At 41.0% G+C, this 27457-nt stretch overlaps 1 protein-coding gene across 1 annotated transcript; it reads left to right on the top strand.

Annotated features, from left to right (window-relative positions):
* The first annotated feature begins 475 nt into the window (after window positions 1-475).
* Window positions 476-27409, top strand: RDH10 (retinol dehydrogenase 10). The gene is made up of 6 exons (XM_036886209.2): window positions 476-1443; window positions 3061-3296; window positions 22800-22898; window positions 24109-24254; window positions 25815-25946; window positions 26054-27409. The coding sequence occupies exons 1-6, from the start codon at window positions 1155-1157 to the stop codon at window positions 26175-26177; spliced, it is 1026 nt and encodes a 341-aa protein (XP_036742104.1). The 5' UTR covers window positions 476-1154; the 3' UTR covers window positions 26178-27409.
* The last annotated feature ends 48 nt before the right edge of the window (window positions 27410-27457 follow it).

Raw genomic sequence — 27457 nt, 5'->3', positions numbered from 1 at the left:
CGAGACTCAACTTTTGTCCGCCTTCTCGGCTCTCTGCCAGCCCTAGTCAGACCGGCACCCCCTCTGCCGCGCTGCTGAGGTCCTTCTCTTCGTTTCTCCAGACTGTCGGGCTGTCTTCCGCAGCGCCTGACCGCAGGCGGGGCTGTCCTGAATACCCTAGTTAACGAAAGTAGCGAGATAGGGGCAAGCAAGGACCGTCGGCTGGAGAAGGATGGCCGAGGCACTGCCGACTGCTGGGCTTGGCAGGCGAAGGCTGGGACATCCCACGGCAGGGGGCGTGAGCAGCGAAGGGAAGTGCGACGGAGGCTGGAGGCTGCGGCCACGGCCATGTGAGAGGGGCTGCCCCGCCGCGGTTCGGCGGACGGCGGGCGGGCGGGGGGCTGGGCCGGGGGCGGGGTGCGCCCGGGGGCGGGGAGGGCCGAGCGGAGGGAGGGCCGATGCCGCCGCCGGCTCTTCCCGGTCTAGGGTTATATAGTGCGGAGCTTGGAACCCGCTCAGAGGCGGTCGAGAGCGCTCCGGCTTGCAAGCGGCATTTCGCTGAGGAGCCCGGTACCCGAGTGACAGCCGTGGGCAGAGCAGGGCAGGGGACACGAGACCACAGGAGCAGCCGCAAGCCGTTGGGCAGTGCTCGACTGCGCCGAGCGAGTCGCCCCTTTTTGGCACTCCTGCTGCCCCGCACCCCACTCTCCCACCCTCTGGCAACTTGGGTCAAGTTGACAACTGCCACGGCGGCCGGCAGGCCAGTGCTGTCTCCGCTGCGCGCTCCTCGCCAAGGGTGAAAGGGAGCCGCGGCGGCGGCTTGGCCATGAGGGCAGCGCGCGCCGCCTAACTCGCGGCTGTCACCGCCGCTGCTGCGGGACCCACCGGCCAGGCGGGCGCTCCGGGACGTGCGGGCGGCTGCCGACAGGAGGCGCCGAGCTGAGCGGCTGCCGGCTCGGGCACAGCCCGGGACCTCTGCGCCTAGCCCAGGAGGGAGCGGCCCCGCGCAAGCAGGGAGCATCGCCGCACACTCCAGCCCGGGCAAGCACCTCGGGGGCGGTGCGGGGCGCAGCCTTCTTGCCCCGGCCGCTGACAAGTGCCCCGGGGTGGGCTACGTGGCTCGGGGTGGGCGCGGACGCGGGCGCTGGACTCGTGCAGGGTTCCCGGGCGTCGCGATGAACATCGTGGTGGAGTTCTTCGTGGTCACTTTCAAAGTGCTCTGGGCGTTCGTGCTGGCTGCGGCTCGCTGGCTGGTGCGGCCCAAGGAGAAGAGCGTGGCGGGCCAGGTGTGCCTCATCACCGGTGCCGGCAGCGGCCTGGGCCGCCTCTTTGCGCTCGAGTTCGCCCGGCGCAGGGCGCTGCTGGTGCTCTGGGACATTAACACTCAGAGCAACGAGGAGACGGCGGGCATGGTGCGCCACATCTACCGCGACCTGGAGGCGGCCGACGCTGCGGCGCTGCAAGGTAATTGTGACCTGCGCCCGAGCATAGTCGGGTCAAGCCTCTCCCCACCCCTGCACTGTTCCCCGGAGCGCCCTTAACCTCCGCTGTCGCGGTAAGCCCCGCTCGGGGGGGAAGAGAACACCCCGCCTCCACCACCACTTCTGCTAGTGGAATTTGCCCCTTGATAAAGGAACATGATCACCTCTGTAAGAGAAGGTGGGAAAGTGTGCCGAACCCCGTCTTAACGGAGGTCCTCTTTGGGGACGAATGTAGGGTGTCCTTAATCTGTGGATAGGGAAGGCCGAGGGAACTTGTTACTACAGGTTTGAATCCTAAAGAAAAGCTTCACTCGCATTTGAGATGGGAAACTAGTGTCCTGTTTTCAGACTGGACTGATGGCAGGTATATGTGTTACTGCGGTTTGAACCGCTTAGACTGGGGCAGCTTTGATGATTTCACTATTAACTTTAACCACCAGAAAAGAATTACATTGTTTACCAGAGATAAGTGTTTTGGTTACATACTCAGTCTGACTGAAAGATGCCCTGCCTCTTAAGGGACAGCTCTTGAAGAATTTAAGCCTCATTGTAAATTTATTTCATGTTTTTGATAACCTTGGGAAATCTGCATTTCTGTATATTTATTAACTAACCTGTTCGGAGACTTCTCTTTTAAAAAGCCAAAGCGGAGACCATGACGAACTATAAACATAGGTCCAGGAAATTTGATAGTGGCCCTTGCTCTTTTGACAAAATTTTTCATTTCTAGGGGAAACATTGACCTTTCCTGAGATTAACTTGGATAGCACCCACCTCTCCCCTATATTGATTTTTTTGTCGCCAAAACTATTGGCACCTGCCTTTTAGGTCAGAAAATCAAAGGTCAGAAACATTTTCAGCAATGGTATGGAGAGGTAGCAAATAATTGATTCTTGTGCTCCCTGCAAAAACCTGGAAGGTAAAGGTATTCAAACACCAGGAAAGAGATTTTGGTTTTTAAATGGAAGTCTTCTGTGCTAAAATTGCATGTTTACCTGTTAACTTGGTTTTACCTGAGGGTGCTTCTTAGGGAGAGTTAAGCTACTCCAGTTAGAACAAACCAGTGATCTCCAGTTTTTCATAAGGAGCTTTAGGTTCGTTTCTTGGCTTTGGATAAATTCAAATCGTTAGTTTTGATTTGTCAGCCTTGAGGAGAGTTTCCATTTGAGGGTGCATGTACTAGAAAATAAGCTGCTCTGGCCACTGTTCCCCAAAAGGAGTGTGCAGTGTGTGTTTGGAAAGGGGCGGGTGTTGCTCTCTGGGCTGAGATAAGTTCTTTCCAGGTGTCTTTAGCTCCAGGAAGCTGATCCCATGAGGTCTGACTTGTATTGGGCTTGTCACAATTACATGATTTTCCCCTAAGCAAAGTTATCCAGTAAATTGCTATAATTCCCAAAGACTTTTGGGGGAGGGAAGGCAGCTGTAAGTTCAGTCATTGGCAAGCCTTACGGTGTTAGAAATTTGAAGCTCACTGTAGTATTTTTGTTTTGTGTGATCTTTGGCCTGCTGATTGTCCTGTGACTCACGTTTTGCACCACCCCCCTCCCCCATCTCACCCATCCCCGAACCCTTCTCTGTTCCATTTTTTTTCTGAGGACAGCTGGGAATGGTGAGGAAGAAATTCTGCCCCACTGTAACTTGCAGGTTTTTACCTACACCTGTGATGTGGGAAAAAGAGAGAATGTCTACCTGACGGCAGAAAGGGTCCGCAAGGAGGTTGGAGAGGTCTCAGTCCTGGTCAATAATGCCGGTGTGGTCTCAGGGCATCACCTTCTGGAATGTCCTGATGAGCTCATTGAAAGAACCATGATGGTCAATTGCCACGCACACTTCTGGGTAAATATAAACATCCTTGTTTTTATTACTGGGCCCTCCTCAATGAGAAGGTTGGGCAGGAGGGAGACTTCAGCACCAGCCTGAAAGTTACCTGCACTGTTTCACCACACAATTTCCTTCTAATTTGCTCTTACCCCATGGTGAATTGTAATATGTACTGGTTAATATAAAATAGATGTTTTCTTCTTCTCCCTCAATTCAGTGTTTCTTGAGAGGTTAGGGGACTGAACATTTTGAACTAGTTTGAAAGATTGCCATAAAAATAACAAGAGGGAGTATATATAACCCAGGGTTTGTTTATTTTACTTTCTGTTGAGTTTGTAAAACATTGGTTGTTCTTATGAATTCCTAAAGTCAGAGTTTAGTCTCTCTAAATTACTGCTCAGCCACATTTCGGTAAGTGCCAAAGATTCTGAGATCAGCATTTGTGGTCAGTTGGGAGTGGTCAGGCCACCCTGGCCGTCACTTACCATCCATTGGCCATCCATGGGATCTATGGCATTGTCCTGTTGGAGTACATTTAGAATTTTCTCAGCTTAAGAGAACTGAAGTCACCCTGATAGGATCACAGAGACACTCTATAGAGGGCAAGGGGATTGTGAGACCTGGTGACCACAGATTTAAACTATATCAGCTTCTAACCATCAGAGCTACTACAGCATCTGAGAAGGAGAGGGGAGGACGTTCTGCCACTGGGAACAAAGCTAACCCCAGTTTTTCAGCCGAACTTACCTTCAGTAATGGGAGTTGTAACACTCTCCCCTATATATAACTATACACTGTTGACCCATGTTATGCTTTTTCCTCCTCCATAGTATTTCCCCTTTTCTTTGTAGACAGGATAGGATCCAATAAAAAGAAAGGGTAAGGAGATAGGGTTTTTTTTTTTTTTTTTCCATAGGCGGATTAGCCTTCTAATAGAAACTAACAAAGAACTGTTTCTTCTAAATAGGTCATATTAAACCTCATTAATTTTTAGCAACTACTTAAAAACTTAATCTGGCTTTAGAAGTACTTATTCAGATGTTGCTCCTTAAACATCAAACTATTTCTCTGATCCTGGAAGAAGCTTATTTTAATGTTTTCATTTTTAAGCATGAGCTTTATTTAATTCATTTCTAAACCTCTAAAAGTGAACACATAAATGATGTGAACTAATTCATACTTATGTTTTAAATGAGTAAGGAGATTACCAAATACAGTTGGGGAGGATTTAAGTATGCTTGTGTACGGGTGTAGAAGTGTGTGTGTGTGTGTGTGTGTGTGTGTGTATTATGCAGTGGGGGTGGGCAACTGAATGAAAGGCTTTGCTGCTGCGGGGTCCACAAGAACAGGAGGCAAGTAACAGGGGTAGATCAGGTGAGTAAAGGCCAGCACAACTGAATAAACTTGGCAGTACAGTTTATCAAGAATCTTGTATGTTTATAGTTCTGAGTTAAACAACCACCGTTTGAAATACAAGGCATTCATAAATTGCAGGTGGAATGTAGCTTTCATATTTAAAGAATGGTAAGGGTGAAGCTGCCATAGTAACTCCAGTTAATTTCTATAAACTCGTCATTAAACAGACATACATTCATCAGTAAGCTAGGTGCGAACCACAAGACACCAGGATTTTTTCCCAGTAACCTTCGACTGCGATGATGTACGGTTTCCAAGCTGTAAACTTTACCTAAGCAAGATACTGTTAAGGTTTAGCCATCTTGCCTACTTTCTCTGCATGATTATTTTGCTGAGTTGTTAAATTTTAAATGTAATCAGATTTTTAAAGAAACCCCATACAGTCTGCAGTTAAATACTTATAAGAAGAAAGCAGCTTCTCTTCTCTAGACATCCTATAAAATAAGAGCTAATTTAGAGTGTTAAGCACAGAAAATCCATAGCCTTAGCTTTGAAATTGCATATCAATTAATATACTATACCTCTAATATTAGGCTACTTTCTAACATTAGGATAAAATTGAATCAAATCTCCAATAGAAAAATTATTGTGGAGCTGACTCTATACACCAAGAAAGAACATACCACCTTCCCAGAGCCCCCATCCTTTGCTTCAAGATGTTGCTTAACTATACAGTTTTGGGAGTTCTTGGAAGCCTTGACAGTAATGACGTCACTTCATATTAAAATATGGGAGGCTCCTGAATTCTCCAGCTGTTTTTCCCCTAAGCATCTAAACTTAAGAGTTTATTTTCAATATTGAGTCAGAAAATTCATTTTAGAGTTGGAATTTCTGACTTCTTGCCGAGACTCACAAACCTTTTAAGAAGTTGAAATCTAGCAACTAATGTTTAAAAGAGACTATAATTTTTACAGTTAACTTTTTTTTCTGGGGGGAGGGAGGCATGTTTCCATCACAGTTTAAATGCTGTAGGAGCCACCTGGATTCAGCTTCCTTTTCAGTACTCCTCTTAGGTGAAAATGTTCACGGTAAGTATTCAAAGATGTATTGGCATATGCTGTTTTCCTTCCAAGAAAAAGAAAGTGTGTCTTTTTACTGTATCCGGATAGGGAAAAGAAGTTATTCCATACATTTTAAAAAGTAGATCAGCTGAGCAAAGATTTGTTCAGTTATTTGAACAGACCATCTTGAGCCCAACTTAAGTAGCAGTTGATGTCTCTTTTCATAAAAGAATAAATGATATGTGGGTCCTGAGTTAAAGTCACACACAGCAAGGTAGAAAACCATGTGGTCTTCCACTGAAAAACAGTGGGTGCTTCTACTTCCAAACCATTCCTCATACTATCCCACCTGCCCGGAAGGCCCTTTTTCACTACTCCGTGTACATTGTCAGGCCTAGCTCAATTCCCTCCTGACTTGAACCCTTTTCTGTCATTTTTGCATATTAGAACCAGAGATCCTTAGAGGTCTTCTTGTCCAACCCCTTGTTTTCTAATGAAATTGCAGCCAAATGACTTGTCATCCAATCTCTGGCAGCATTTGCTGTCATTCACATCCTTTGGTGCACAGTATGTGCTTTTTGGTGTAACTTTTTATACATTGTGCCCTGAAATCCCAAAGTGGATTTCAAGCTGTCTATTGACAGTTTGTTACATGCATCTGTTTTCCCCTGCCTGGAACAGAGCTGTACTCATAAGTCGCTCAATAAATGTTTGATAATATAGGCTAGGCTTCTGCTTAAATACTCAAAAGTAAACTTACTCAAAGAATGCTCACATGAGTCGATCTTTTGAAGTTTCAGAAGGTAAGCATTATGTTGGACTAATTCAAGCTGTGGTTGATAAGATTTGAAAAATGGGGCTGGCTCACACTCACTATTATTTGCATCTCTTGTCTTCCTACACAACTTTTCCATTCTCCCTGCCCCACTCTATGCTCATATTTATATAGTGTGTTAACTCTACTCATTGGTGCAGGGCTAGCAGCTTGTTGATGTTCTAGTTTAAGTCACACTGAAATTGAATGTATGGCAACCATTCGTATTTCCCAATGACTGGGTCTCAAGGCAAGGATTTCTACTGCAATTCATTCCTTTCTCCTTAACCTCGTACTATTTCCATACATGCTGGATGTTTTTACAGTACTTGGCATTATTCTGCACAGCCCTCCAGTCTGCTATGATACTTCATCTTCCAGTATTCTATCACCAGTAGCTATCTTAGGAACCTTCTCTTGGTCACCAGGCAAGAAGTGATAGATTTGGAGTAGGTTCTAGTCAACCTAATCTGTTATGCAACATTCATGGTTAGGACAAGACCACGGAGCATATATGCAATACACTGCACTTTACATTTAGCAGAGTCATGGAAACCCTTAACTTAGGCTCTGCTTCAGTGAGATGCAAACGCTTGAAAATACCTGTCTAGTCTCTTTGAAATACAGAAAGCTGGCCTCCATACAGGAATTGTAAACTCATATTTTCCCCAAAACGTTAGTACTGCTTCACTTGTAATCTTTTAAGAGGAGTAGAATCTTAGCTTGCCATTTCTAAAAGCCAAAGTTTAGCTGTAGATCCTTTTCAACCAAAGAGCTGCATTTGGCCTTTTCTATGTGAGCAGCAAATTGATCCCTGATTAACCAAAAGGGGGAAGCAAAAGCATTTAACTCCAGGCCTTTTATGTTCTGAAGAAATTTTGCATGGTAAAGGACTAAATCTGTCAAATAGCTAGTCAGTAATTTACTTCTATTGATATGGTAGTCAGACAAGATAATTGGTAGTTAATTAATAGGCCACTTAACTTAAAAGGTTTCACAGTTTTAAAATACTAATTACTGAATTAGGCATTTATCTATATCCAAATGTCTAAAGTCTATTTAGTTAAAATCCATCCTGCAAAAGTAAAAGCCCACCAGCTAGATCTGAGTAATGTAGCACTTAAAGACATTAGTGCTGTGGTTGTACCTAATATCTCATGAATTGTCCCTAATCGTTAATGTTTAAGTTCTTAAGTGATTTACTGGTTTTTAATCTCAAATACTGTATTCCTCTGTTCTCTAGTTAGAGAAACCTAGTTTTGTTAAAGGCCTGTTAGATTTTAGAATTAAAAAAAAAAATCATTTCTAAAGTATTCATGTAAAACTATTTGGCCAATATATCCTCCTCCAAACTATAATATTAAGAATTGTAGACTAACTATTTCATAGAGTATTGCTTTCCTGTCTTAAGGTAGCTAGTAAAAACTTGGAATTTAAGATCTGTTTTTAGTTGGCTTCTGTTATTTAATATCAAATGCATAAAAATCAAATGTTTGAGCTTTAGAAATAAAAACTTTATGCCTTGAACTGAACTGGAAATTGACATGGAGTACACCTGCTTTATCTTTGTTAATTCTTGTGATCACAGTTAAAAACTGAGTAAAACATCTCTTTAGATAACTCCTTGGAAACCTGGGAGTATATACCTAACTCCAGGCCATTTCATAGCTTCTTTTCCTAACACAAAATAAGATCACATGCTCATTGAAACTTGTGGTTCTGTATTTGATAGAAATTTCATGCTGGGCCCAAATCTCTTACTACTAGAAATCAACATCTGTGACATGATTAAATGTTCTAATCTGTGTCTGGTTATCTCAGTTGTCTAGAAAATTTTGCTAAGTGACTGATGTCATATGGAAACATAACAGTCCTTCTCTAATTACCAAATCCAATATGCAGCTTGATTTTTCTACAAAATGTGACCTTGTTGGCCACCTTTGGAAACTCCAGTACTTTAGCTTCCATGATAAACCCACTTTCTTTGCCTTTTTCTGTCTTCCCAATCCTCTTAGCCTCCCTAGCTCCAGAATGTAGTGACTCTAGTATGTATGCTCAGATCTCTTCTCACTGTGCACCTTTACCTGGGTAATCTTTTTATTTCAGTGGCTTAAACTATGCTTCCTGAGACAGTTCCCTAGTTCATACAACTGTCTTTTTGCTGTTTCACGCATTCCCTAAAATCAGGGAGTCTCAAAACTGAACTAACTTGTTGTCCCTTCTTGAGTTCACTGATGTGGCCAGTACCAGGGTTGGACACAGAGCAGTATCTTTAATTCTCCACCCCACACATAGCCATGAGTCACCAAATCCTGATTGTTCTGTTGCTACCAAGTACTCCTATCCCCTCCTTTCCATTCCTGCCTTCTCCTGTGTGCTTCTATCACCTCTTGCCTGACTCTGGAATGTCTCTGAACTCTTTCCCCATTTCCAGCTTTTGCTCTCCGACCTGGGGTTATCTAGGCAGACCTGAGTTTGTTATATGCCTGCCTAAAGATTATGTTGACTAGAACTACCCTAAACTCTTGCATGACTGTATGTCACAGCATGAAGTCCAGGCTCAGTAGCATGGTAGCTTAGGCCTTCCAAAACTGATTTCCTCCTGCCTTCCAAGCTCATCACCTGTTATATTCCCTGGTGTACCCCAAACCGCAGCCAGGCTGGACACTTCACTGCACTGTGTGCCAAAGGACCCCCAACCCTCGGCTCTTCTGCCATTTGAGCCCTGTCTTATTGGGAGGCAAAAGAAGTTGAGTAGTTCAGACAAAATGTATCCCTGCTCCTGAGAAAGAAAAACAAACACATACAAAATATTTTCATGTTGACTTCCTAGTATCTTTATACATTAAGAGGGCAGTCCATGTAGAATAGTTAAAAATTCCCGGTTCAGGGAATGACCTTCTCTTGTTTGACTGTGCTACTTAACATAATTCCTAGAGGTAAAGTTAGTCTGTATTCCTTTCTCCCTTGTTATTTCTACAGCCAGGGCTTTATCCATTATCTGCCCAAGTAGAAATCAAACTATGGGACTTGTTAACGTGGAAGCATTTCTTTAACCTGTGTTAATGCTAACACTGATTGAATAGCTTTTGCGAAAAGACTGAGTGGAGTTTGCCCTAGCAAGAGCCCTTATCCATTCATTGCAGGATTGGGTCACTGGGGCCCAGAGAAGAGCTATCAACCCTGTGTGTAAATGCTTAACCGCATATGGTCTCTCAGTTTATTCTCTCCCTTACATTTGTTTTCGCCCTAATCGTTTTTCAGCTTTTCAAGATCTCTGACAAAATCTAGTGAATTGATTTGAGTAACTTGAATATATCAAAGATGTGGCAATCAGACAATTCCTTTCAAGCAGTTTAATGACCTCACTTGGGAGTTAGAACAATTTTGTAAAGTAGGAAACTCTGTTTAAAGTTTTCTTCTTGAGTTAAGAAATATTAATAGTCAACTCATCTAAATTTTCTGTTCTAGTTATTTTCAGAAACTAATGCTTGTTTCAATTGTAAGTAGCCAATTTGTCTCTTGTCTAATCCACATATCTGTCTACAAGGATAGTTGTATAATGATATGTTTTGTCTGTTTGCTTGCTTTGGAATGCTCAGTGAATGATAAGTAGAAAGCTCATGACTGTGGCGTAGCTTATTGCTGCTAGACTTGAAAAAGTCCATTGCAGCCTTTAAGTACTAAATACCCAGGACATTTTTAGACCCCCAAATTGTACTATGCTGAAATTCCACTAGGGGGTGTACTGGCAGGGTGGATTTGTATCTTCTGCACACGCCACCAGTAATTTTCCCAAGATAAAGGGCCTTTTGTAGCTAATCTTTGGAGTATGACAAACTCTGATGGTCCTTAAGAAGTAGGGAACTTATTCCCTGCCTCAGCTGAATGGGTAAAATGTAATGTTTTGAGCCTGTAACTCTGGGGATCAGATTAAAATGTGTTAATCTTTCTTGGTTTAATGAATGATTTCTTATCTCAGAAGTTACTATGGTAGTTAGCTATTCAAAGAACTAACCTCTCCTTATTAACTAACCTAAAAGCTCCTTTTAGGCTGAGACCCCTTGTAAGCATAACTGGAAAATAATACTGAGGATGGAGTCTTTTAATTCTTTGAAAATACATAGACAGGTAAAGCATACAGCTGGTTCCCATAATAGGGCAGCCTTAGAGAACTTCGCTGCATTGTGACCTAACCCTCTGTTAAGAGACTATTGTTCAGAATAAAGGTTGTCAGTGTGGCCTTAGGATTTAATCATGCTTACCCTGACTCACTTGGCCAGCGAGTGCCAGTCACCTGGATCTCTGGGTTTATGAAGGTTTACACGTCTCAGCACTGGAGGGAACATATGCCTTTCAACAGAAGGAATGCTAACCTCTTTTACTTGATCTTACCCAGCATGGTGCATTCTTGAATTCCTTTTTTTCCCTCACTTTATTTGTCAATTCTCTTAAAACTCAAGTTCACACCTGTCAGAGACCATTTTCCTAAATGCTCTGAAACTAAAATTAAGTGAACCATGGGGAAAAAATTGAATATCCTCTCATAATGATCATAAAACTTTCAACACTGCAGCAAATGCTGCTAGAATATTTAACAAGTAAGGGCAATTACTGCCACAACCTTGAGTGCTGTCAAATTAGTCCAACTGACAAGCCCCTTACAATGAATTCACATTTGGAAACAAAACATGACTCGGTATGAAACTTCCAGAGATCACACAAAGATGTGCGAAAGGTGGCAATGGTGTTAACATTGTGAACATTGTCATTTTTGATTTGGGGAAACTAATGTTCTGTTTCATTTGTTGCTTGCATAAAACGTGAATTTCTTGCCTTTCCATCAAATAGCTCAGCACTGGATTCTTTTTTTATATATATATTAACATGGTTCAGCTTCTTGGTGTTATTCTAAACAGTGGGGCTCAAAATAACACTTCCCAATCGGTGTCACTGGGAAAATATTTGTGGTGTAACTTATGTAAGCACATGGGTATTTTGAGGACAAGTGAAACTTAAAATTCAAAGCCTGCATTTTCCCACCTGCAAATTGTAATTAACATACTGCCCCCTACTGATTTCCTCAAGGATTTTTTTTTTTTTTTTTTTTTTGGTGGGCTAAGTCTATAATCTCATGGGAAGAAGAAACATCAGGTATAAAAATTATTTTGAAATAGTTTTCTACTAAGTTTTAGTATTTATATGTTTGTTGGACTCGTCTCCATCAAGCATTGTGATTTATATTTATATTTTAAAACTGTATTTTTCTACTCCTAAGGGCTAAAGTAGAAATTAGAAAAGAAGTGTTACTGGAAAGTGCTTTTGTTGTTGTTTCAAAATATCATTTAGGATTCCTACTGTAAGGGGGAGGCCCCTGAAGCAGCTACTTAGCAAGGTGTTTCTGAGGTTGCTTCCAGTGGTCAGGTACTGGGTTTTTTGCCGGAAGTGTGGTCTGGCCCACATGGAGGCAGGAAGGCCTGGAGTTAAACACAGTAAGAACAGGAACTTGAAGAAACAACATAACCAAAAATAGATAGTACTTATAATCTGAATAGTCTGTAAATATATGCTTAATGAGCCTTGTGTGCATTTATTCCGCTTTTATACAACACTTAAATTTTACAAAGCCCTTTCATAAACACTCTTTTCTCATTTGAGCTTCAGAGCAACTCTGCATTAAGGAGATCCATTACCCCATTTTTATTTTATGGCACTTACCTAAGGTCACGGCTGGGGAAGGAAGGAACTCGGGCCCAGACCCTCATCCTAGTGCTTTAGTTTAGAACCTCTGCAAATACTGACCTGGGCTACAGTTCAAAGCTCCTCGTAGATTTTCCTACGAGTCCTTTATGCTTTTGCCCTGTGGTATAATGTAGGTATCTACCTTCAAATGTTGACATTTTTTATTACCATGGTTAGTTTAGGAATGACTAATTCACCCTAGCTTATTATCTCCAGAAAGTTTGTTCCATTAATTAGACAAGGAAGTAAAACTCTAGACTAATGAACCAAAACCACAGTAGAATGTTATTACCCAATTCATGTGTTTTTCTGTAATTTTCCATGGTCTCTTTCTGAGGTGGTTGCTTCATTGACAATAGTGTACTACATCCTTGGTCACTCAGCTCCCTCCTTTCTCCTCCCGGTTCACATGCCTCCATTGACTCATTGAACATAAAAACTAGTGAATAAAAAGGGCTCTTCTACAAGGATTGGCTGAACAAAGGTCTCTAAATACTTGGTACCACAATGTCAGTAATAGCGAAGTTCTGATTTAGTGTTTTTTTTTTTTTTAAGCTTTTCTCCTAGAAAATGTAAAACCTTTATTCTGTTGCCTAATAATCTTATGGGCTCAGAATTCCAGATAACCCCATAAGCTTTGCATTTGGAAATGCTAATCACGGATTTTCAAGATAATGCAGTTTTGGCCAGCTAATGGTGTCCAAACTTCTGGCCCAAGCACCTGATATTTAAAGCATTTCCCAGGTAGAGTTTTCTCACAGGCTTACTGAAGCATGAAAGTTTCAGAAGGATAAATGTGGAAAATGAAAAAGGTACATTTTGCTGAGGTTAAAAGGGTGTAAATTCCTTGCCTTATGAACTAAACCTTGTAAGCCTCTGTGGATAAGGGGAAAGGATTTTGAAGCCTTCTAGGTCCCTTTTTGAGAGCTGCTTCTAATGAGGACCGTGTATGTCTTAGTCCATCCAGGCTGTTGTAACAGTACCATAGACTCGGTGGCTTATAAACAACAGAATTCACTTCTCACAGTTCTGGAAGCTGGAAGTCCAAGCTCAAGGCATCAGCAGATTTGGTGTCTGGTGACGACCCACTTCCTGGTTTGGAAAAAGCTGTCTTGGCTGTAACCTCACATGGTAGAAGGGGTAAAGGAACTCTGGAGCCTCTGTTATTAAGGGCACTAATCCCATTCATGAGGGTTTCATCCAGAGGCCCCTAATAGCACGTTGGGCATTAGGTTTCAACATGAGTTTTGGGGGCACCAAACATTCAAACCACAGCAGAGGGGCTTGCTAGTGGTGCTAAAAATGAATTGAAGGCAGATACACAGGCAGTAAACTCCAATAGTCATCCACAAAACTCTGGTTGCCCTTAATGTTGATTTGAACCAGCCCTTATCTGAAACATTGTTGGAGAAAGGGGGTGAAAAGTGGGACTTCCCAGCCCCTGATATTCTGGAGCAAAGAACATGGGTGGAATAAAAGGCAGAGAAATTATTCTATTTTCCTGAGTTTCTAGGAGAAATTGACCTGCAGCCCCTTGAGATTTAAAGTAGACAGATTCCCTGGCTCATGCTAGAACCTGTGCTTAGCCTGTGGTCCAGGGCCGCAACAGCATCACTGGCCAGGCAGGACCCTCTGGCCCCCTTCCAGACCTACTGGATCAGAATCTGCTTTGATTCGGTTTGCCTGTGATTCTTACGCACATGGAAGTTTGAAGAGGAACTGCTCTTGAATACTTAGTTTCTTTCCCACTTTCTCAATATTCTCTATTCCCCTGCCCTTTTTTTCCCCCCTGAGTTAATCAGCCTTTTCAGAATCTTGTAGACTAGGGCAATGCCAGACCACACACTCTGTGGTTCACCTAATCTAGGTTTATCTTTTTGATTTGCGTTCTGGTCCAGTGCCTAAAAGGAAGAGATGCTTTCTAGTTCACTATTCCCCTTGGTCACTGTGCCCAGGAGAGTTTTCAAAGCCATAGCATCATGGCACAAAGTCAAGATCATGCATCCAGGAGCTACATTCTTCCTGCCCAGGAAATAAGTTCCAGGAGGGCAGAGACCATACCCATTGTGCACCTCCTTCCTCTGCTCCTGGCCCTTGGTATATTGTTGACATTCAGTATTGGATAGTGGAAGGAACGATGTCTCACATACACTTACTATGTCTAAGAGAAAGTTTTTCTTTTTTAGTTTTCACAATTTTGTAATGTTTTGAGTGATTTAGCCAGAGTTGAGACTAATAAGTGATTAGTACTGTCTTCTATTACACTCTACAACTGTTTTGTGAGGCCGCGACAATATACCAAGCCAGCTACTGGATCACTATGATCGTCTTTCAGAGATATTTCTTAATTTAGTAGTGAAGTGGTAGTTTGAAGTTACTGACATTTAAGCCAAAAGTGATGGGCTTTTGAGTCCAAATTTAAGTTGTGATTTTTTTCTTTAAGCCCAGGATATCTTCTAAACCTAGAAAGACATCATTACAATATGAGAATTAGCTTTGGAAAAATCGTCACTGGACTATATGGAACTTGACTTGTTAATGTGCATGGTTCTAGGGGCCGTTTCCCCCTGGGGGCATTTAGAATCTGGAAGACATTCTCACCTGTCAGAACTGGTGAGGTTGTTACTGGCATCTAGTTGGTAGAGACCAATGACCCGCTAAACACCCTGCAGTGCTCAGGACATGCTGCAAAATTACCCAGCCTCAAGCATCAGTGGTGCTGAGGAGACTGAGATACTCTGTTCCAGAAGCCTGGTTTGCAGACTTGGCTGCATACTGGAATCTCCAGGAATATCGTCTCCTGGTGCCCAGTCCCTGCCTGGGATGATTGGCATGGATTGCAGCATGGGGTCAGGAGTAAAAGGTGATTCTAATGTGTAGCAAAGTTTGAGCACCGCTGATTAAACAAAAAGGTGGCTTCTATAGTCCTTAAATTTCTTTAAGAGGCTCAAGGGTTTTTTTTTTTTAACAATGTCTAATACAATATAGGTACTTCATGGACTCTTAGATATGAGTTAATTCTGAGTTTTAATGCACGCTTTAGAATAAAAATAAATTTTCAGGACTAATCTCTTGATTATATTATCTTTCACTTAAAGATTTTTAGTTTTTTTAAAGACTCCACAGTAAATTAGAAGGCAGAGAGTTTGAACTGTTTACACATATGAAATAAAAGGGGTGGTGGAAGGCGATGGTGGGGACATTGCTGAGCCGTGCTGTCGGAAGCGGCAAGGGGCAAAGGAGTCCTGCCACTTCAGACAGCCTGAGCAGCGGCTGAGCTTGGGGGAGCATGTTTATGCCTCATGGAAGTGGTTACTAGTCACTAGAGCAGAACCAAAGTCTCTGCCCTTTGGACGATCTGTCTTTATTTCAGTTTCTGAGATGTGATTTTAAATTTAGGGCAAAACTAAGGGATTAATGACAGCGTGTTGTTTAGTGGACTAGTTGACTGCAATTTTGTGGGTTATTTTCATTATTCTATAGAGAGTTTTAAAAGGGGGAAGGGGCCTGAGCTTGAGAGAGATCATGGAACACTCCTTTGATCATCTGGGACTCAGCTAGGGGGAGGGTCAGAGAAAACAGCATTTCAGAAACAGCATTTAGCATTCATCGTTTCTTTTAACACACTGAGCATCCAGGGACTCAAGTAAAGCAGAAAACTAATGATTGTTTTGCAGATAATTTGTAATTCTTTTAATATATAAGAGACATGAATTCAAGTTACATTGTTTTAAAAGGCTCAGCCATGGCAGCATATAAATGTTTAATGAATAGATATAGATATTTTTACTGCCTATCAGATGCTAGCAACTGCCTTAATGGAGTTGATGCCATCCTGAGTCATTTATGAGAGTTATGCTAGGAATACCTCAGTGTTACAACTTGTATTTTGAATGTGTGGTGGGAATCAAAGAAAGAATTATTGGATATAAGTTGTCATAAGATTTTTGAACTAAGAAACCATGGAGACCTCCTTTTTTCTCACAATTGAGTTAAATCAAGATTCAGAGAGCTCAGGTAACAAGGAAGGCTTAAACCATTGGCAGTTGGGACCTTGTGGTTTCTGGACTCCAAAGGCCAGTATACTTTCCAGGCAGATTGAATTTTAAGTCACCTCCTTTCTGATATTTCTCATAGCAAACCCCAAAATGTAAGGGCATGTTGCTGAGTCGCTGCCTTGGGATAGATTCATCCCATTCTTTAACAGTGGGAAGGCAAGTTAATGAAGTACTTGTTTTTGCTGAATATCTAATGGTGTCATCATCTAGGTGTTCATTTGAAAAGCCTTGCTCTTTTATTAGCTTCTTGGTTGCAGGGCAACTGTGGGAGTATATTAGTGCATGTGTGTTAAGTATTAATTGCTGATGCCTTCAGATGTTAAAACTAATCCCTGTACCCTCAAAATAACAATAAAAAGGTAGTAGATGTAACATTGGTACCAATTTTACAATCGTGACATATTTTTTAGTCTTTCCTCTATAGCTACCCAGCGAACATTCTGTGTCAATCTGAGATTTTAAAGAACATTTTGTTAAGTATAGAAGAGTATTTACAGGCTTTAATATCTCGGGGCTCTATTGCATGACCTGTCAGGAAACTCTTCTTTCTTTACAAACACACCCAAATAGGAAAGAAGGGGGGAAAAGAAAAAGCTCTCAATTCAATTACATGATTATCAGGATCTGTGTTGTCAAATGCAACTAAAATATTTTAAGTCAGTGTATTACTAGAAAGTATAGATATAGGTTTTACTTCCCAATTAAAGATAATTTTATAATGGGAAATTTCAGGCAACACGTTTTATGGGCAAGGTAAAATTTCTAAAGTTTGGTAGTCGGTATATTTATTAAGCAGATACCTTTAAATCTACAGAATTAAGAGTATTTATTTAGCCATATGTGCCCTTCCCACATGAGCTTGGTGGTGTGTCACCATTTTTGAATCTTTGGAGACCCTAATAATTTATCTTTTTAGCCTTTTTAACACAATTCAATGTGTTTTCATTGGTTTCAGTAGTTTATACTGTTGAATCACAGTTTTCCAGGAGCAGTGACTGAGTTCTCAGAGTGCCACCAGATGTCATTTTAGCCTTCTAAGTAAACAATATGTTCCTTTCTGATTCTGCTGACGAGAAGTTCCTCAGGTAGGCACCCCGGCAGAGGGAGCAGAGCACCCAAGAGAGTTGCTGAGCCACTTGGAGGGATACTAAAAGGATGTCCAGGAGAGGTTCTTTGTGAAATGGAATCTTGAGTATTTTTTTTTTTCCAAATTGTATATATTATTTGAAAATCCTTAAATGTACATGAGAAAACTATTATATATGTGCTGGTGGTGTGCATCTTTTCCCCATCATAACATGATTTGTGGTCCTCTTTAAAAATTGAAGTTTACTTTGTTTCTTGGACATTCAAATGAGAGATACACACTTCAAAATGATTTTCTTAAAAAAGATGCCTTTTCTTAAATTGACCATAAGACAGTTATGCAAATGTACAAAAATACAGTATGAGGCCTTTTCCTACTGTTGGAAATTAACTTTGCTTTCCCTCTGTGTCCATTTGCCAGGAATTGCTTACAAATATGGAAAACACATTCTGGATGTTTTACCTCCACCTTTAAGATGTCATCAATCTTAAAATTTCAAAAGCCAGACTTTGCCGGATACCACATTTCTTCCCATTCTCTTTTGTTTACCTTGAGGCTAATTTGCCCTGACAGTGCAGCTGCAGGCTCTGTAGTGCCGTCTGTCACTATGAGCACCGAGAATGATTGGGAAGGTTGGAACTGTTGGAAGTTAATTTGGCATGAACCTAACTTTCAAAGATGTCTCCAGATACGACATGTCATGTCTATGTCCAGTCACACTTCTGTTTAAGAAGTTCTTGTTTATATTATAAATATGACCTTTACAGTTATCTTTCAAAATGCCCAGTGCTTTGAGGAGAAACTCTGAGGAGCTACAGTGGTATTAAACTTGTTAAGTAGGTTTTGTAGGAATGTCAGTGTCCATTTAAGTGTCCTTTTCCCAGGTTTGGTTTGGTTTTTAAGTCACATCATAACCCTGTTGTCAACTGGTGGCAGATTATAGTATTGTGAGTCGTGTGATAAAATTACTTATGGGTAATCAAAGGTCTGTCTACACACTTTTGATCCAGAGTCTATTAAGAGTTTCCTCTTTTGCAGATAAAATAATCCCTAGGACCATTCCAACTCGAAATTCTCTCACTGAACATACCAGTTACTGTATATTGATTATTGACCTTGAGACACTGGCCCTCCTTCATTAAGAGTCAACCATATTTTCCTGATGAGGAGCTAGATGTCCTCCTGTTTCTTAGACCCCTGCATGAGAGGGGACATGGTGATGGAACATAATTCTCTGACTTAAGTTTAAGTGTCTACTGCCCCATTGGTACCAACTAATCTGTACTTCTCTTTAGAGATCCCTTAACTAGGTGGTAACTCCTGATCTAGTAGTCAGTCCTTACAGTGGTGATAACACTGGCTTTGGGCAAGTTCTTTGGGCGGCCCCTCTCAGTCACTGACGGCAGCACACGTGTGAATTTATACGTAAAGGCGTTTGGGTGTGCACTCAGATTTGCCCTTTGTGTTCATCGAACAACTCTTTGAGACAGAGTTAAAGATCACAAACCTTAGCTTGAACTGACTGGTGTCATGGCAACTAGCACTTCACCTTTTGCTGGTCCCCATCTCATACATGCTACAATATTTGTGCACATTAATAATTCATTGCAAAGTGCCAGGTTTCTTTGTGCTGTCAAACTGTGTCAGGGACAGACTATTCTGTGCTATCTCAGATGTCATCTACCAGACTGTTGAGGGCAAGCGTAATTAGAAAAGAAAACTAGTCAGGTTACTTGAGAAAATTCCTGAAAATGTGATGCTTTCTAGCCACCCATTTATAGCATTTTTCTTGTAAAGTAAGGGGTAGAATTAGTGTTGATCAAAGTTTATTTGGTAATATGCTCCAGACATAAGGCAGGAGTTTGCTTGTGGAAATAATGCACATGCAGTAATTGCTTGCCTCCATTCAAGCAGCAAAGGAAATGATTAACAGCCTCCATGCTTAGTCACTTGGATAGAGCTCCAGTGTGAACCCTGAAAACTCTGGTTTAAGGAGACCTGAGTGATCCTGGTGTACATGCTCTTTTAGGCTTGCCTTTGCCCAGCACACAGTAGGAGCTGAGTGTTTGACACCAGCTTTGCAAGACAGCCACTCTGGGTTCCAAGGCTGACTGTGGCCTGGCATAGCTTACTTCACCTCCTGGGTTCCTCAGTACTTCGTTTGTTACTCTTACATTGTTAGCAGTTGTAGTAGCAGTAGGATTAGACCCATGATTGGTGAGCCTTCCTAAATAAAGAATATAGGCCTTTGCCTTGGAATGTAGAAAATGCAGTGTGACACACTGGATTTCATGTATTCAGAAGGCCAGATTTGTTCCTGATTTAACAGAGAAATCATGTATCTTAAATATTGACCTGCCACTACCTTTAAAAAACAAAACAAAACTAACCCCTCCCTCTCAACAGAAAGCTTCATATTAAAACAAACTTGTTTCACATTTTACTGCCTAAAGTGAAGCGTATCTCCCTGAAAAATATGTATACAACCCACGATTGGAAAAGATTTTGAGTCATTAGCTGTATTTGGATTCTTTTGTTCTTCTTTTTTCTTTTTTCCTTTAAATACAAAACCAGGAGCTTGAATGTCCCTCCGAAACTACTTGGGGCAAGTAGAGAAGCAGGCCCAAATCCCATTTTTTAGAATATGTAGCCATAGTACCCTGCTTTTGTGAAGGATAAGCTAGAATTGTTTCATATTTGATGTACTAATTTAACACAATTAAGTTCTGGGAAGTATAAATTCTGCTTAGAGACAGAAATAGGATCAGTTCCGATTCACACGTCATGGTTTGGGAAGATCATAATATAGTACCTGTATGTAATAGATGCTCAGGACATACTTACTGGGCGAATAAGTTAAAACCACCAGACTAGTTTCAAGGGAGGAGGTGTGGAAGTAATCAATATCAGAACCTTGGAACAAATTAAAGTAAAAAAACCCCGAAAAAACAGGAACTTGTTAATCTTCTGTCACCTGCGTTTGTATGGTGCTGGGGATCTGGATTAGTCATTTAACACCTGCAGGCAACAATATTGCACACGATTATGGGGATGTCACTAGAGCCAACTCACTCACCACCCATGTGTTTCTAGTCAGGGCCAGTCACCTGCGGGAGTTAGCCTGGACGCTGGCCGCATGAACGAGCCCAGTTAGTGATCCGAATTTGTCAGGTAACCAAGGAACAGAATTCGACTGGTGTTCTGTAGTGTGTGATTTCTTAGAGTTTAAATTGAGACCTTCCACTTAAGAACTTAAAAATAAGACCGTTCACACTAAACCTATCCCTGTCTTCCAAGACTAGGAAAATTTTTAGTCTCTAGGCATGATCTCTGGATAACATCAAGAATAAATTTTATACTTTTTAGCTAATCTAGGAACAATTAAGCATAACCAGATACTTAAAAGAGGACCTCTAGACTTGATTACTTAAGGGTATGTTTTCTACTTTGCGTTGGAATATATCAGCTTCTTTGTGATTTACTTTATTGCAATTGTGTGATATAATGTCTTTTATACAGTAAAGAGCCTGAAGTTGAACCTGTAATGACCTTAAGTACCAGGTTGTGCCTTTTTTGTCTATCAAGCAGACCAGTATAATGATTACTATTGTAGTTACCCTAACCATTCTCACATACTACCACAGAGAAATCAAATCAAACTGAACAGTGTCTGTCTTGCATCCAGCAGCATGCCACGTCTCTCGAGTGCGTGAGAGGTATTGTTCACATTCTTTCACCATAGTGCCTAAAGTCTCTCTCCTTTAGTATTTGAGAGAATAATCTGTATCTTTCAGCTTAATCTGGGCAGCCAGGCAAATAAATATAAAACAAAATCAAAACACCATAAACATAAAATGATATGTTATGGTGGTGGTACCTACTGTATGTCTTAAAGAAATAATATATAGGATTATATTAGGTAAAGGCTTAACACCTTCAGCAGAATTATTGGGAGGCTCCAGTGACACAGCACTTTGAAAAGCTCAAGGAGCTACGTAAATATGGGGTGAATGTTATACTTTGCATTATATAGGCAGCTTGGGATGGGGGTAGTTTGGCAGAGAAGAGTTAGTTCACAGGTAAAAGCTTAGAGGTGAGAAGCGTGACATGGATCACAACAATGAGGAGACCCAGACGAGTGGGGTATGAGTGGGGGTGGGGTTGTATGACAATTAGGAGTCAGACTGGGGAAGACTTTGGGACATTTTTCAAAGATTCATCTTGGAACTGTGTGCAGCATGGATTGAAATTGAAAAACACCAAAATAATGGAGTGCCCAGTTTTGATCTTGTACATGCAAAAATTATCATAACAAATTAGATATTTATGCAAAAATGCTGTGGTCCATTAGCCAGGAATCTTCTGAGAAGGGAATGCAACTCTTCTCTAAACTCACGGGGTAGTATTTGGGGTTTTGATGTCATAAATCATGGGAAACTGTTGGCAGTGGGATGTAACTCCAGAGTAGACAGATTGCTCTTCACTGCTTTCTTCTAAGAAGCAGGTCATAAAACTATGGGGAGCCTAGTAGTTAATAGATTATCTTAAGCAATTTGAAATCTTTTTTTTTTTTTAAGTACAGCCTTGTGTCTTCTTGAAGGCAAGAGCAGAAAAGAGAGTTTAGTGAATAAGAAATCCACGCCACCTCTGGGTCTGTGCCCTGGAACTTCTGTTTCAGGCTCTGTAGCACTGAGCAGCCAGTCACCTGCCTCCATGGGAAGGTCACTCCCCAGTGAGCCCCGCCTCGGAGAGTGATGTTCAGAAGGCTAAATTCCTGTCATTACAGAGTTAGGATTATGGCACATTTTTCATTAAAATGATTGGGTACACCTACCCTTTTTTTTTTTACATTCTGTAATGCTTATATTTGTACATTTTGGTAATAAAGCTTTGGCTACTGGAAGATGATACTGGACTATCTCTTCATTCATTGGTCTATTACTGTTCAGACATAGCCATAAGGTAAATGTAAGTACGAGGCGCCCATTTTGTGGGTAGGCCGAGGACTCTCACAGCCTCCGTCCCTGAAGTCGCAGCACTGAAGTGTCAGGATAAACAACGTCTGACCTAGGGTAGTTTAGATTAACAGGTAACTGTCACTGGAAAGGTGATAAAGAGCCTTCTCATGGCTTCCTTTTCATCTCTGGAACATTGTCCCCAAAAGTTCCTGTGTTACAGTCCTGTCGGTCACAGCTTACACCAGGCTTGCCTTGCCAATGATATAGTGCTAGTTTGCCAGACTCTTAAGGGATCTTCCCTTTTTGATAAATGTAAAATATTTTTAAATGAATTGGGAAATGTCACACTATGAGGGTAAAACTTTGTTTTGTGATCTTGGGTTGGGTTTTAGGTGAAACTCACAATGTCAGTTCTAAAACCTGAATCTTACTTTTCTTTCAGACCACTAAGGCTTTTCTTCCTACAATGCTGGAGATCAATCATGGCCACATTGTGACAGTTGCAAGTTCCTTGGGCTTGTTCAGTACTGCTGGAGTTGAGGTTTGTCAGATACAAGATGTTTCCTTTGTTGACTCAGTTTATCTTGTGACAAATACACCTAAGTCTTCAGGGAACCCGCTGCCCAAAGGTTTGGGAAGCCCGGGAGAACACGTCCTGGGGGCTGCGTGTGGCGCGCTCCGCGGCGACCCAGGCCCGGCTGCTGAGAGGCAGCTCTGTCTCCTGCCTTCCTCTCACTTACACTAGGCTGACAAAGCAGGAGCGACAGGAGGAGGAAGTGGGCCAGTTGTGCTCCATGATAGTAGGAAGGCACAGTTGTGCTCCATGATAGTAGGAAGGCACAGGGTTAAGAATGAAACCACAGAGAGCAGTGGCAGTGCCACGGGGAACAGATAAATGAGGCCAAAGGTTGACGTTCTGTTTTGGTCAGCTTGCTAAAGTGAGCTATCTTTGTTGGTCATCAGATGAGATGGTCATGGCAGATGAGAAGTGTCTTGCACTGTAAATTTGTAGAACTGGACTTAATCAAACCCTGTTCTTCACCATATTCAAATTATAAAGCTTGTGTATGTATATTTTTTGTACTCTCCATCTTAGGGGTGCTTGTAGTGTAAAATTGAAAACATCACCCCATGCAGATACACAGGAGGACACAGAATACATGACTTTACGTTCTACATTTCCATTCCTAATATAAAGTTGGGTAATGGAGAAGAACTTTCTTTCTGTACCATGTGTCCTTGGATTAAGTTCTAGTTTAAGTTTACAAGATACAGTTATCATGTACCTAGAAAGAAAAGAAAATTGGATCATGATAACTTTCAACCTAAGCTAGACTTGACTTTGTTCTCTGAGCATTAATTTAAAAAACTGATTTTTCAGTCTCTTTTACTGAACAAAAAACCATTTGTAAATTTTCCAGATACTTTAAAGTGAACCTCTGTCCATTTTTAACTTCAGCTTGTTAGCATTCATAGAATCCTTTGTGGTAACTTCTCCAAAGTAATTTGATACTTTGTTGATGTGGCAAAAAGTGTTCATCTGTTTCTGCTGTTGCTTTGAAAACATTATTTCTGCACTGAACCACATCAGATATATCTGCCTTCTAAAATGCTTTTCTTTTCTTCACTTACTCACCTGTAACCTTTTGTGTTAAACATGTAACAAGAGCAATAAGATCTGGGAAGCTTTCTTTGGTCAGGGATCTGTGCACATACTTAGTATTTTCTGTTCTCTCTCCCTTCTAACCCAGGATTACTGTGCCAGTAAATTTGGAGTGGTGGGCTTTCATGAATCCCTGAGTCATGAGTTAAAGGCTGCTGAAAAGGATGGAATTAAAACAACATTGGTCTGCCCTTACCTTGTAGACACTGGCATGTTCAGAGGCTGCCGAATCAGGTGAGAACCTATCGTATTACTGATACAAAGCTGTTTTAAAAAAATCATCTTTCCATTTGGGGACAATGTGTGGAATTGGATCTTCAAACAGTGCCATCCTTATACTTCACCTGTCATTTGACAGTCAACTTGTAGTTTCATCGGTCAAGTTTTGTAAAATTGAGATGAATAAGATTAACAAGCAAGGGTCTGCTGCCACACTAATTAATATTAACTGGCAGAAGTCAGTCTAGAAGCATCAGAGAGGAAATGGCTTCTCTACACCTTAAAGGAGGAAACCTGAATATCCAAGATTTTCCTTAGAAGCTGCTTATTCAGGAGTTATTTTATTTCTCTAATATTTAAGTTGGTAGGTAAATGTGACTTTTATCTGGATATGAAACAATGTCACTGTCACAGAAGAATAACAGCCTTCTAAAAAAGACTTCTGAATATTACACTCCAGATTTGAGAACTCCCTTTCTGTAGAGTGTATGTAGCTAGATTCACTGTGACAGAATGAGAAGAACCATTTAGGTGTACTAAAAATGAAATAAAATACCCACACACTTCAGAAGGAGGCATAAGGAAATATAAATGTCAAGTCACATGTGACTTGGGCTAAGTGGAATAAACAAAACCATGAACCATTAAGAGGATACTTGTGAGGACATGCTTGCTTTGAGGTCTTTGCTCAGATGAATTTGAAGGGCAAAGGAAGATACCTGAACCAGGTCCCTGTTGGTCAGGCTGTCCTTTGCCCATCCTGAGCCTGACCAAGTGCTGAGGTAGGTGGAGGGTGATTTGAGTCATTCCAGGCTCAGGCTGACTCCAGGTCTGGACTGGGAACAAACAAGCTCTGCCTCTTTTCCCGTGTGTGTGTGTCCGGGTTTTTTCCTCTTACGTACTTAGGAACCAATTGCTGAGGGTCTGAGGAGTCCTGTTTCCTATTTAGCATCATGGCAGGTGTCCAAAGCTGTGGTGGGACAATGAAAAGTGACAAGAATAAATTTTATTATTAGGTTATTTCAACATGCAACTTAATGAATTCAGCTGAAGGTAGGATGTCTATAGGCACTTCATTTCAGAGACCCCTGGAGAAAATATTTTGGCTTTCCCTATTCAGGCATCCATGAAAGTATATAGCTGACTTTTATTTCACTCAAAAAAGTTATGCGATTGTCCATACACTGTCATTTTAACTACGCTTAATAGTAAAAGTTTGGCATCCTGCTTGGGTTTTGTGTTTGTTTTGCCAACACCCTCTCTTTTTTCTTTTGAGAGAAAAAAGGTAGAAAAATAATTTTAAATACATTATTAAGGCACCTTAAAAATATGACTTCTTACTTTACAGAAAAGCAGACTGATTCTTTTTAAAAAAACTTGTTCCCTAGACTATGCAAATAAAATGTATTCATAGTTGGAAAATTTGGAAAATACAAAACACGATGAAGGAAACAAAATGGACCCCAAATCCTGTTACTCAGATAGCATCACTATTAATGTTTTGATGTGCGTTTCTAGTCTTCCCTATTTTGTGTTAAATTCTTAATTTCATTATTTTTAATATATGACTTTCAGAAAAGAAATCGAGCCTTTTCTGCCCCCTCTGAAGCCTGATTACTGTGTGAAGCAGGCCATGAAGGCCATCCTCACTGACCAGCCCATGATCTGTACCCCCCGCCTCATGTACATTGTGACCTTCATGAAGAGGTAATTGTGAGGGGTTCCCTCACAGGTTGGGTCTTTCCAGGCCTGACCCTATGACTTAATTAACACGAGATGTCTCGCATTTGCTAACAACTGGCTTTCCTTTTCAGCATCCTCCCTTTTGAAGCAGTTGTGTGCATGTATCGATTCCTAGGAGCGGACAAGTGTATGTACCCCTTTATTGCTCAAAGAAAACAAGCCACAAACAATAATGAAGCAAAAAATGGAATCTAAGAATCTTCTTTGTATGGAGTATCATATCTACCAGAAGACGATCAAGATGTTTCAGTCCGACCCACATCAGCATTACTGACATTTTCTGGATTCTAAATCCATGTTGACTTTTTTTTTAAATCAACTTAAAAAAAAAAAAATGTAGATTAACCAACTAGAATACTTGGAAAATGTGACCAGCAAAAGTGAGCTTAGGTTGTTGCCTATGGGGACCATTTAGGCAGAACCCTAAAACCAGTCAAATCTTTTAGACAAGCACTGTGTGACCTCTCCAGGCTACCGTTATTTTTTTTAATGAGCAGAAAGTCTAGAGATGATAACTACAGTGTGTTTTACCTGTGTGATTTTCTTATTCCCATAGAGGTTATTAATAATTGTAATTAAACTCTAGCCAACTAACACCCTTGCAACTTCAAGGACTGATAGTGCTACATTTTCTCACATTTTGTAAGTTTCAGTTTTGCAAAGCCTGTGTGGCTTTTCATGGTGTTTGTATGTACAGCTCTTTTAAAAAGGAATTTTGAAATCTCCATCAGTTTGAAGCAATGATGTTTGATTGTTACAGGAAAGATGATCAGGTTTCCTTAAAGTCGTAACAACTAAATTATTAGCTGAATTTTTTATTTTTTCTCTGAAATCTTTCCTCAAATAGCTATTACTCTGGAGACCTAGTTATCCAAAAAAGCCACACATTTTCTACCTGTGAATTTTGCTGCATACAGAAAGTGCCCTTGCCTCAGGAAGTTGTTATGCTCCATTTCTTTGGATGGACTTTTATCTAGAATACATAGCAGCTCAGCAAAGACACAATTTCTAAAAATGGGAACTTATGCATTAAAAAGAGTTCCATTTTTGTGCCAACTGATTAGTGAGGGGGGATGAATCTGATGCCATGGAGTATGTGTGCAAGGGTATAAAGATTCTTTTGAAAGTTTTATTCACATTGTAGAATGGCAAATGACATTTTTACAGTATGTTTTGTAAAGCAAACTATTTGTGCCTTGAATTTGGTAAATGTGTATTAGTGAAATGTTGTAAAAGTGAACTTCTACCTCTGTATCTAAATGTATACCATCCACTTGTAAATTACTATAAACGATTATGTGATTGCTTTTTTTTAGAATGTCTTGTTTAAATAGCAACCAATGTTTAAGGCTGTTAAAATAAGCCATCTTTTACTAATTAATTGGGAAGTTTTATAAAGGACTGATTAAATTAAAAAAATTAACTTACATGCAACTGACTGTGTGATTATTAGTTATCAGGAATGTAGAGAAAGT

Source organism: Manis pentadactyla, chromosome 3 (assembly GCF_030020395.1).
Source record: "Manis pentadactyla isolate mManPen7 chromosome 3, mManPen7.hap1, whole genome shotgun sequence".
In the NCBI taxonomy this organism is placed as follows: Eukaryota; Metazoa; Chordata; class Mammalia; order Pholidota; family Manidae; genus Manis; species Manis pentadactyla.
This window is presented reverse-complemented; position numbering and strand designations above follow the sequence as displayed.